Source organism: Carassius auratus, chromosome 5 (genome assembly GCF_003368295.1).
Source record: "Carassius auratus strain Wakin chromosome 5, ASM336829v1, whole genome shotgun sequence".
NCBI classification, from domain to species: domain Eukaryota; kingdom Metazoa; phylum Chordata; class Actinopteri; order Cypriniformes; family Cyprinidae; genus Carassius; species Carassius auratus.
The window spans coordinates 1,811,771-1,824,914 of NC_039247.1; the positions used below are offsets into that span (position 1 = coordinate 1,811,771).

General features: G+C 41.1%; 1 protein-coding gene across 4 annotated transcripts in view; it reads right to left on the reverse strand.

Annotated features, from left to right (window-relative positions):
- The window catches only part of dcc (DCC netrin 1 receptor), a 168,207-nt gene that overhangs the window by 93,285 nt on the left and 61,778 nt on the right, over positions 1-13,144 (reverse strand). For all 4 annotated transcript variants that reach the window (XM_026243939.1, XM_026243957.1, XM_026243948.1 and 1 more), the window contains exons 3-5: positions 5,509-5,796; positions 2,771-2,921; positions 2,227-2,363 (exon numbers count right to left, since the gene is read on the reverse strand). In XM_026243939.1, the coding sequence (XP_026099724.1) occupies positions 2,227-2,363; positions 2,771-2,921; positions 5,509-5,796 (576 nt within the window). The remainder of the gene's footprint in view (positions 1-2,226; positions 2,364-2,770; positions 2,922-5,508; positions 5,797-13,144) is intronic.

Below are 13,144 nucleotides of genomic sequence, written 5' to 3' on the forward strand. Positions count from 1 at the left end.
TATGTTGCAAAATCTGCTTCCAAAATACCTACAGAAAAACTCCAAGACCATTTTATTTCTCCAGAGTCTCCAGAGCACTGGCGCTCTCCTCTTACACAGTCGCCTGCTTTATTTGATTTACAGGCCGGAATAATAATAATAATATAGCTGCCACTGGGTGTCAAATATCCTGCAGTGGGTCTATAATTGGATTAAAGGCCAGAAACTTGCTCTTACAACATGAATAAGACGCCGCATGAGAGAGAAGGATGGAAACAGTGCTGATCGGGTTTAGTTTGTCATATATATATGAAATTAAGTCACAACATGATTTTTATATTGTTTTTTGTTTTTAATGGATACATTTTTAATTGTTCATTATTATTATGTAGATTTTCTTGTAAATAATAATAATAATATTAATAATTCTTTACATTTGTATAGTTCTTTTCTGGGCACCCACAGCGCTTTACATTGAAGGGGGGAATCTCCTCAACCACCAGGAAAAAGTAATTGAATTCTAAAATAATTAAAATAAAATAAAATAAAAATATCATATGAAAATCATGAACAAAAGGAAACTAAAAAAAATACAAAAATTGCTAAAACTGAAAAGTCAGGCTGCAATTCACAAAACTAGATGTATGTCTGTCAACCAACCAACCAAGCAATCAATCAATCAATCAATCAATCAAGCAAGCAAGCAAGCAACCAACCAACCAATCAATCAATCAATCAATCAATCAACCAAGCAACCAACCGATCAATCAATCAACCGATCAATCAATCAACCAACCAACCAAACAACTAACCAATAAATCAATCAATCAATCAATAAATCAATCAACCAACCAAGCAACCAACCAACCAACCAATCAATCAACCGATCAATCAACCAACCAACCAAACAACCAACCAATAAATCAATCAATCAATAAATCAATCAACTAACCAAGCAACCAACCAACCAACCAATAAATCAATCAATCAATCAATCAATCAATAAATCAATCAATAAATCAATCAACCAACCGATCAATCAATCAAACAATTGACCAATCTACCGATAATCGATCGATCAATCAATCAATCAATCACAGGTGTTTATCAGCATCCAATCAAAACACAGAATCTGAACCTCTGCTTTGATGAGCTAAACATCTACAAAAGCCGTGAAAATCTCACGCAATAAGAGCTGATTATGAACTGAGAATTCACATGGAGGGCAAAATAAAAACAAGAACAAAACCTCATTTCAAAGAGCTAATGATCAAACAGAGAATCTCACAAAGAAAGATGAAACTCATGGAAATTAGAATCAGATCAACAAACGAACGAGTTTCTCACCAAAGGTTTCTTGGAAATCTCTTTAATTCAATCAAAACTCAAACTCCTGCGTTAAAAACTAAACATAACCATAACACCACATCAACATCAAAGGGTATATTCATGGCAAACTGAAAAGAAAAAAATATCACAACAACATTTCAATTAATTTTGCACAAAAATGTAACTATTATCTTTACAAACGAAAGAAAGAATTTGAAGATCACTGCTGCTGCTGCAATACAGTTCTGTGAGTATTTAAGACTCAATGCTGCTGCACAAACAGAATATATAACAAACCGCAGCAGTACAGGTGGAGCTGGGGAGGTGGAGGGTTTCTGTGGAGCTCTCAAAGCATGCTGCAAAATGCTCAAGTGGATCTGGAAGTGTTTTTGTTTTAATATTGTAATATTTTCCATATTAATTTTATCTGTAGTTGAAGTCTTTCTATATTTTGGTTGGTATAAGTTGGTAAATGGCAAGAATATTCTCCACAACAGAGCGAATAGCATCCCGTGTCTCCATGTACGCTGTCGTTTTCAACTTCCCTAAGCTAAACTACAATCTTAAATTCGGCGCTTAGTGTCTATGTCACGGCTCTCAGCCCGCCCTCTGTGTGTTGATTGGCCGGCTGTTTTGGAGCCAGAGGTAAACTGGGAGATGGGTCGCTATCTCAGACTGAGTACAGAAGCGAACTGAAATAGTCAGGCTAGTACATTTGTAGCAAAAGCCAAAAAATACATTGTAATACATTGTACATTGTAAAATTATACATTTTTCTTTTATGCCAGAAATCATTAGGATTTTAAGTGAAGATCATGTTCCATGAAGATATTCAGTAAGTTTCCTACCGTAAATATATCTAAATGATGTCTGTTTTCCAGTAATGAGCGTGTGTCTTCTGTGAGGGTTATTACTCACCGAGCACGGAGAGCTCGCAGGACGCCGAGATGTTCTGCTGTCTGTTGTGAGCGACGCAGGTGTATGTTCCCGAGTCGTCGTCTGTGACGCTGCTGATCAGAAGGTTGCTGGCGCTCAGGAGAGAGTACTTCTTTGATCTGACGGAGAATCAGACACAGAAACACCTTCAGACTCGACAGACGCAGCAGAGATGAAGCTGCTCACAGAAGATTATTAACACACAGATCAGCTGATGTTAGAGGTTAGTGATCAGATGCACGACAGCACCATTCATCAGCTCCATACTTAAATCTAATATATGACATCTATATCAAGAGTGATATTGCCATATATACTGTGCATTCTCTTTCAAGAGTGACATTTGACTAAATGTTAATAAGTTTTGTATTAAATGTAGCAATCATATGTCTTTTTATTTGGTAAAATATGTATGTGTCGAAAACTGATCAAAACTGACACTAGAGACTGTAAAAATCAGCCACATTTGACCACATAAATACATTAGATTTTACAACATATTCCCATATGATGTGTTTCTCCTCACCTGCTCTGGACCAGCTCGTCTCCTCTCATCCAGTAGAAGGACGGGTTGGGGAAGCCGGAGGCGGAACATTCTAGAACCGCATCTCTGCCCTGTAGAGCCGTGACCTTCTGAGGCCTCTGGAGGAACATCAGCGCTCGCTCTACCCCGGGCTCTGCGCACACACACACACACACACACACACTCTAGATTATTCACATGCATCTGATTATTCTCGCCATCAGCACCACACACACACAGGTCAGCAAGCGTCTCCTGAGGCATGTGTGTGTGTGCATGCAGAATCACACAGCGGTTGCTCGTCTAGTTGCGTGTCTGTGACCTCTGAACGCTCAGCTCAAACGGTGCAGTGTTCATGTCCTGAAGCCTGCAGCTGCGTTTCCTCCCATAATGCTTTTCTTTAGCTGTCTCTCCCTGCAGAGAACCTTCCTAACGGCCCTGAGCCAGAGATCCAGCATCATGCGGACAGAAAACAACACAGTCCTCTCGATTCCCTGCTGTCTGAGAGCGACTGAGACGAGTAATAAACACTGGAGGAACATTCAGACTCACACATCCAGACTGGAGAGTCTCAGATTAAACTGTGAATCTCTGTTGGTCTTGGTGCAAAACTCTGACAAGCCATCATTCATTAATATTCATGAAATAAATAAAAGCCGAAACTTGAGATGGAGTTTTCTTCAAATGTCTTATTAAACTGAACACGTTGTTGTTCATCTAGATGCTATAAATGTCAGCAGATCACAGCAGGGTTTCTGTTCCTCATGACAGAGAGACCAGCTCCTGAACAGCACCACTGAGACAGGAACACAAACACAGCCTGTGTTTACAGTCACATGAGCTTGTTTCATGCGAGTGCTGGTCTAAAGTATCTCCGAGCTGCTGATGGTGATTCGGGTGAAGGTCTCCAGTCATTAGCAGGACGCCCAGGTTTCTGGACTAATGAGTCATTGATTCTCCTGCATCGATCAACAGAAATGTCAGAGCTGCAGAAATCATTCAGAATCCTCACAGAAAATGACAGACTGATATTTGAGCTCCAATACCTGCTGCTGAAAACAAGCACTTCTCCCAGAAACCACTGCACCAGTAATGAGTGAGTGAGAGCCCAGTGCATTCTGGGACACAATACACAGAGACAGAGAGACCACTGACACACACACACATTTGTAAATATCATTCTTTACAAGAAATACTTTTTTTGCTGAGATTTAGTACGGTTTATCTCACTTCTGTACACATTTGTGGATTATACACATTAACACGTTATTTCATAAATAAATCATACCATTTTATATTATTTAATATGTTTTTTTATTAATGGCCAAAGTAAAAATATAATGACTGTTTCATATATAGAATGACTTGAAATCGTTTCGACAAAATTTCAAACTATTTCTAATTTGACATAATTTCATAATTCACCTTATTTTCGACAGAGCTTTATACAATACGGTTTGTTTCAAAGCAACTTTGCAGTTTTAAAATTAATTCATTATGAAACTTTAAGCTTCAACAACACAACAGAGTCATTATTCGGATCAATTCTGATCAACAATGCAATGCTGTTCACTAGTTAGTGGAGGTCAGGTGGCTCACTAGTTAGGGGAGGTCAACGGGTCACTAGTTAGTGGAGGTCAGGCAGCTCACTGGTTTGTGGTGGTCAGCAGGTCAATAGTTAGGGGAGGTCAGCGGGTTACTAATTAGTTGGGTCATAAGTTAGTGGAAGAAAGCGGCTCAATAGTTAGTGGAGGTCAGCAGGTCACAAGTTAGTGGAGGTCAGGGAGACATTAGTTAGTGGTGGTCAGCTGGTCACTAGTTAGTGGCTGTCAGGTGGGTCATTAGTTAGTGGAGGAAAGCGGGTCACTAGTTAGTGGAGGTCAGTGGGTCACTAATTAGTTGGGTCATTAATTAGTGGAGGTCAGCAGGTCACAAGTTAGTGAAGGTCAGGGAGACATTAGTTAGTGGTGGTCAGCTGGTCACTAGTTAGTGGCTGTCAGGTGGGTCATTAGTTAGTGGAGGAAAGCAGGTCACTAGTTAGTGGAGGTCAGTGGGTCACTAATTAGTTGGGTGATTAGTTAGTGGAGGTCAGCAGGTCACAAGTTAGTGGAGGTCAGGGAGACATTAGTTAGTGGAGGTCAGGCAGGTCACTAGTTAGTGGTTGTCAGGTGGGTCATTAGTTTGTGGTGGTCAGCAGGTCACTAGTTAGGGGATGTCAGTAAGTCACTAGTTAGGGGAGATCAGCGGGTCACTAGTTAGTGGAGGTCAGGCAGGTCACTGGTTAGTGGTGGTCAGCAGGTCATTAGTTAGTGGTGGTCAGGTGGGTCATTAGTTAGTGGTGGTCAGGTGGGTCATTAGTTAGTGGAGGTCAGCGGGTCACTAGTTAGTGGTGGTCAGGTGGGTCATTAGTTAGTGTAGGTCAGCGGGTCACTAGTTAGTGGTGGTCAGGTGGGTCATTAGTTAGTGTAGGTCAGCGGATCACTAGTTAGTGGTGGTCAGGTGGGTCATTAGTTAGTGTAGGTCAGCGGATCACTAGTTAGTGGTGGTCAGGTGGGTCATTAGTTAATGGTGGTCAGGTGGGTCATTAGTTAGTGGTGGTCAGGTGGGTCATTAGTTAGTGGAGGTCAGCAGGTCACTAGTTAGTGTAGGTCAGCGGATCACTAGTTAGTGGTGGTCAGGTGGGTCATTAGTTAATGGAGGTCAGCGGGTCACTAGTTAGTGTAGGTCAGCGGGTCACTCACCCGGTATGACGCGCAGGTCTGCGTCTGTGCCTGTGCGGGAGCTGCTGGGGTTCTCTGCTAAGCAGCGGTATGTGGCCGAGTCCGGCGGCTGGACCCTGCTGACCTGCAGAGATCCAGAGGGCAGGATGACCACTCTGCTGTCAGGGTCAAAGGTCAAGGGCAGGTCCTCCCTGTTCTTCTGCCAGCGCACCACGGGCATGGGCTCACCGGTCACCTCACAGCGCAGAAGAGCCGTGTCACCCAGATGAGCCGAGACCGACTCGGTGGGGACCACCACACGCAGAGGACCTGAGGGAGAACCACACCAATTAATACAAATGTTAATAAATTCAATGTCGGTACAAGAAAGAAAGAAAGAAAGAAAGAAAGAAAGAAAGAAGTTTGTTGGGCCTTCAAAATTTGCCTTAAAGTTATCTTCTAGTATCTTCTAATCTATACATTTGATAAAATTTCGATAAAATTTCCACAAGAAACAGGTAAGAATGAACAGTCTGACCACCTTGACTTCTGTTCTTTCAACAACAACAAAAGTGTGAAGCAGGAGGTTTCTGATAGCACGTGAAGGGAGCAGTAGACTGCGTTCAGGAATATTGTTATGTTTATGTGATTATGCTGATAATTAGACTCATATGTCTGTGTAACGTGTGCGGGCGGGTCAATCACTCATGCTAATGGTGTGTATGTGTGTGTGTGTGTGTGTGTGTTTATGGTCCAGCATCACAACAGCTCACATGGGAACACAATTATTTCAGAATGTGCAGCCGGAGTCATATTGCCGTGATTATTGTTAACATGGTTCCCTAACTGCCTCCAATTACAGTCAGCAGCGCACTAGCAGCCGACGGCCAAACACACACACACACACACACACACACACAGCGGTATGTAACCTCTGATTACTGCCACAGAACATCAGCGATGTCAAACCTGGAAACGAGAAACAGACTGAGGCTGATATACATTATGTAATCATCACTTACAGAAACACAATCATCAGATCACAAAACCAGCAAATCATCATATTATTCTGATTTCTGAAGATCATGTGACACTGAAGACTGGAGGAATGATGCTGAAAATACAGCGGAGCATCACAGAAATACATTACACTTTAACACAGATTCACACAGAAAACAGATGATTGGAATTATTATTTTTCTCCTCTCTCAATTTTTTTTTTTTTTTTTTTACTGTATTTTTGGTCAAATAAATGCAGCCTTGGTGAGCAGAAAAGCCTTTTTCAGCATCTGAAGCCACTTTGACCTACAGCAACACACACACACACACGTTATGAATGTGCTGAATGCAAGCATTTCCTCTGCTGATGAGAGACAATCTGCAGCCTGTGATTACAGAGCTTTATTATCTGCTCTCATTAAGAGGGTGTTCATATGCAAATGAATGGGGAAGCGTTTCAATCTAATTAACACATAGAGAAAAATGAGGAGGAATAATTCTGCTTCTGCATTCCAAAAAACAGAACGAGAGAATAGGATGATGACGCCACGGGAGAACAAGAGAGGGAACGAGTGAGGAAACTTAACCGACTCCTACAATCTTCCCTCATGAGATGGAAATCATTTCAGGTGTTTTACTAGCTTCAGCTTTTCCTCAAAACTCATGTCAGTTAACTTTGAAAAACAGTTCTGGTTAAATTAAAAAGAATCAAATCTGCATCTACAGGATGATGGACAGTCAGAGACAGTTTCTGATTGGCCACACAAGCACTGGCCACTCCCCCTGAGACTCTGGTGCTGGTCAGAGTCAAACACACAGATGTGATTTCATCCATTTCTGTCAGACAGAAGCCACAGGGTGTGAGAAATATTCTAAAAAGAATAAATATAAGAATAAAAATAAATAAATACAAATGTAAAAAGTAAGGTATAATAATGTAATAATGTAAAAAAAACAAAAAAACATCAAAGGAATAAAACTAAAATGGTAAGAAAAATATATAAAAAGTTAAATAAAATGAAATAAAATAAAGTAAAATAATAAATAAAGTAAAAAATAAATTAAAAGTAAAATAAATAAAAAAATATATATATAAATAATGATGACAATAATAAAATAAAACATCAATACAATTAAATTAAAGCAAATTAATAATATATAAAACAATAAAAGAAAAATACAAATAAAATTAAATTAAATAAAAGCTAAATGAAACTAACTGAAAATAAATAAATTTCATTAGAGTATTAAAACAATAAATGAGTTTCCTTGTACTGTTTCTTGCTGAAGCCGATAGAGGAAGAGGATGGACGATCTACACTCATAACATCCACCTGCACATTTGAGTCATTTGTCATGAATCAGAGATGGAGACATTCCTGGACTTGTGTTCAGCAGCACATCTAACACACATCATTAAAGCATCTCTGAACACGAGTGCTGCAAGTGTCAGAATCCCTGAGTCACCGTTCACTTCTGTCACAGACGTTCACAGCTTCATTTGTGTCTGCTTTCATTACAGCCACTCCATGTGAGAATAACCTTCAGCAAAAGCCCTAATATAGTTCTAATTCTAATATTAAAAGCTGAAACCCATCAAAATATTCACGAGCCAATTATCGTTAGGAAAGTCTTGCTCAAATGACATATAAGAGGTCATTGTGCTATAAAATCTTCCAGTAAGTTTCAGAATTCAAAACTTGGTTAGTCTAAAAACAGCTTATATTGAAGGCATTCTGCCAAAACGACAGTTTGTGCAATGTACTACTCTTAAGATTTAATAGTGTGAATAAGCACCGCCTCCACAGAGGATGATCAATGCCTGCTTTAACAGCACTGCCTGTTTAGCCCCGCCCACCAATCTACATCACTGCTCGTTTAGTCCCGCCCACGATTCTACATCAGTGCATGTTTAGTCCCCCCAAAAATTCGACAGCACCGCCTGTTTAGCCCCGCCCACAGATCCGTGCATGTATTGTAATTAATGAGCGAGACAAACGCAGGTCTGTGCAGAAACCAAACGAACAAGATGCTTTTCAGAGCCAAGCTGTCATTAGATTTACTTCCTTCTGATCATAACTTTAGAAAAGAGTGAACTGTATTTTTAATGAAGATCCAGACCATGTCCGTAAGAACTGTCCTTTGTTCACTTCATTTTACCACAGATTCGTTTACACACAAGGCACAAATTGATGTGGTGTTTTCAGAAAGACTGAAACTAAAAGACAATGCTGTGTGACTATACTGGATCCGACAGTAATGTCCCAACACACACGTGTCATTAGTACTATGTCTCTTCTTACAAATCGTTTATGTATTTAGTGATTTATGCATTTTTGACCTAAATCACAGCAACATCCATCTGTGAGGAATGAACACTGTCAATCATACACAACTGTTAGCTATCACAGCAGTGGACTTTATTATTTATTTAATTTAATACAAATAAATAATAAAAAGAAAATAATTACAAGCCAATTATCATTAGGAAGGTTACAGTGGCACAAAGTCAAACCAACGCCACTCTTTGTATAACAGTGATTTCTGTGGCCTTTATGCCAGTATGTTATTGAGACGACACAAAGGCCAGCAGCCTCACAGACTCATTAAGCTCTTCTTCTTCTTAAGCATGCAGTCTAATGACCCACAATGCTTTGCTGCAGAGCAGCGGCCGCTCACCTGCGTCTCTCTGCTGATCACCCAGTGTTTCTGCGGTCACTGCTCTGTTAATTAGACACGCGGTGGATCCTAATCCGTCAGCGGGCCTCATTAACACAGCTGAGGACAAGCCTGAGCGCTGGACGCAAACCAATTCAAAGAGGGATTCAGTCCACACACACACACAGCTATAGAGTATATGTGTGTGTGTGTGTGTGTTTTTAGCTAGTTTCAAAAGCAAAATTTCTCATCTTATCAAATTTTTCTTCGTTTAGTTTAACTTGATCTACTAAAACTAAAATAACTAAGAAATTAAAAAGTTCAAAAGAAAATTCAAAAGAAAACAAAAAAAATAACAAAAACGTCACAAATGTTTATTTTCAGATTTTTAAAAACAAAATCTGGTTTTAAAGCAAAACTATTAACAAATTTTTTTTTTTTTAAAGAAAGAAAATAATTACAAAATAAATATTATAATTTGCACATATGAAGATAACATTTCAGAAAACTTGCAATACAAAGCAGTGTCTTAATACAGTGTGATGAACCCCCGGAGGAAGCATGACTTCACCTGTGCTCTCGCTCCAATGCGTCATAATGCGTATGATAATACTTGATGAAGAGCTTGATGATGATCTCAGAGGCACTTCTGATGCGTTATAAATACAGACTTCAGACTCTCAGCAGCAGGATCTCGATTTTTAATCAGAGTAAACAGTTCTTGGGACTGACATTAACTTTTGATCTGCCGAGCGCAGGAGGAACGCAGCTCTCAAACCCGCAGAACACATAACCGCTGCGTTTAATCAGCGCTGCAGGGCTCCGGAGAGGAAGTGTGTGTGCGAGTGTGTGTGTGTGTGCGCGTGCTATCTTCAGTCACTGGGTTCACAGCGAATCTCACCAAACTCAGATCAAACATCACATACTGTAACTCTACTGTACCGTAAACCTGCTGCGTCTTCATTATGATTAGAGTTTAATGAGTAAGTAGAAACACTGCAACTGCAACGTCTAAAACACTAGCATTTTTTTTATTATTATCATTTAATATTTAAGGTTTAAGTTTCTTTAAGTTTAAGTTTTTTCAAATCACTGAATCTGTGAATTGTTTTCATGTTAAATATTGTTAATATATACATTTATGTAATGAAAATTTAATGTCAAATATTAGCTATATTAAATATTATTATATTAATATTATTATTTCACTTAAATATTGTTAATATTATGTAATTATTTTTATATTAATTTATATTAATTAAGATTTTATACATACTTTTTGACATATTGCTAATTAATAATATCATTATTTAAATTATATTCAACCTTTATATAAATGTAATACTATTATTATTATTTAATATTTGAATAATAATAATATTTTATATTATATTATTGTTGTTATTAATAGTTATAAAATATATTCAGCTATATTTTTTTCTTTACATTTAATAGTATTATTTTATATATTTGTTTACTTCAGTAATACTGCTGGTGAACTGCCAAACCTGAACAGTACAGCTCAGACGTCTCATGTTATTAATTCATGAATGAAGTAGTAAAGAGTGTGTGTGGAAGCCTGTGCATGCTGTGTGTGTGCTGCAGGTGCGAGAGGAAGTGGATCTGCAGGTCAGCATGCTTTGATGGACGGATCAAAGCTCAGACAGAAGCGCAGTGAATGCAGGAGCTTCATCTGAACACAGACACAGAGAATGAGCAAAGATCCTGCGCTGTAATTACTCTGGAGCCGCGTGGATGAAAGCCTCTCCTCCATCGGCCTGAAACATTCATGTGGAGAAGATGATGGATGAGCGTCTTCAAAGAGACACGACACATTGTGACTCCAGACAGAAACACAGGCCTGCACTCACTGGCATTCATAATAATAATAAAAACACAACAACCACGTTTATATTATTTGTCATCAATAAATCCAAAATTATTATTTAAATTATATTTAATGTGTTATTTTAGTTATTGTGGCGGGGGGGCGTGGTTTAGTGAAGTCTGCAGCGAGAGAAAGAATCAGGAGTGAGTGGTTTGGGCGGAAACGATCAACACCTGTCTCTTGTTTCAGTAATTGGCGCGGAGAGAGTATAAAACGTCCCCGGTTACTCACGTAACCTTAGTTCCCTGAGAGGAGGGAACGAGACATTACGTATGGGGAAATCCATTTCCTCGAAATTATGAAGTCTGATTGAATAACTCTTTTGCTTGCAAATAGCCAATGGCGCCCTCGCCCTCACCTGATTGGCTGACAGCCATCAATATAGGTGACGGTGGGCGCCAAAACCCTCAGAATCTTCCACTGAACGAGAGTAATGAGGCTGGAAGGTTTTTCCACACGGCAGGTTACGTAATGTCTCGTTCCCTCCTCTCAGGGAACTAAGGTTACGTGAGTAACCGGGGACGTTCCCTTATCGAGTCGGTCTCTCGACATTACGTATGGGGAACAATAAAACCCCCGCCGTGTGGGAAATACTGTCCGGCCCAGCTCGCATCGAGCCACAGAAGAGCATAAGCACTAGCTCTTACAGCGCGTTAGCTCTAGGTCGGGTACCGGACCTGGTTGAAACACCTCTTGGCACAGAGCCAAATCAGCTCTTACACCATCGTAATCCAGTGCACCCAGATAAGCAACACTGGTGTGATATGGGGAAAATGCAGCAATATGTTGGTGCTTGGGAATACACTGCCGGCTTATAATGCGGGCATAATAAAGGGACCACATTAGATAGTGAATGAATACCTCAACCGCAGCTATTACAACAATAACTGACGCTGACCTGGTAGAAAGAACCACGGCTAGTGCACGCGCTAGGTAGGGCGTGCCCATAGCTTAGTCCAAAGACTGCTCAACTCCCTCCTCCTGCACTGACAGCACATGTGATGCGAACGAGGGAATGTCCAGATTATAGAATCTCGCAAACGTGTTGCGAGACGACCAGCCCGCTGCGAAACAAATGTCCTGAATAGACATACCTTTCGCCCAACCCCATGACGACGCCAAACTCCTTGTGGAGTGGGCGTGCACCCCGATTGGGCAGGCGGTTCCCCGGGAAGCATAAGCTAGTCGCACAGCCTCCACTATCCAGTGTGATAGCCTCTGCTTCGACAGCGCGCTGCCCTTCTTGGCACCCGCGTAGCAGACGAAAAGCTGCTCTGAAGTTCGAAACTGGCTAGTTCTGTTCACATATGCACGCAGGGCACGCACGGGGCACAAAGCGCACTTCTGAGACACTGAATTACTGTCCTCCTCGGGGCAAAATGCTTGAATTGTAACTATCTGAGCTCTGAACGGCGTTGAGAGCACTTTAGGCGAATAACCGCGTTTGGGTAAAAGTCTGACCATACAATCGTCCGGTCCAAACTGCATACACGCGCTGTTCACTGACAGGGCATGCAAGTCTCCCACTCGTTTCCCGCAAGCTAGCGCGAGCAGTAGCGCCGTCTTAAATGAGAGCACTTTAAGGTCGCTTAACTCGGCTGGTTCAAAAGGTGGGTTGGACAGCGCACTAAGCACTAATGACAGGTCCCAGACCGGCATCTGACGAAGGCGGGGTGGATTAAGCCGCCTAGCTCCCCGAAGAAAGCTCGTTATCAGGGGGTGCCTCCCCACTGAATGGCCGTCTAGCAAGTCACGAAAAACGGCGATAGCGGCCACGTAGACTTTCACTGTAGATGGGGTACTGCCAGCATCCAGACGTTCCTGTAGGAAGGTCAGAATAATGGAGATATCGCAACTCCTGGGGTCCTCATTTTTGTCAACACACCAGTTAGCAAATACTTTCCACTTCAGAGTGTATAAACGCCTCGTCGAAGGGGCTCTAGCCTCTGCTATTGTCTGCAGCACTCGCTGATATACTCCACGCTGATCTGCCACACATGCAGATCCCAAAGCTCTGGGTTGGGGTGCCATATGGTGCCCCTCGCCTGGGATAAGAGGTCCCTTCTCGGCGGGATCCGCCACGGGGGACATGTTCACCAGTTCCGGGAACCACGGCTGGTTGGGCCATTTGGG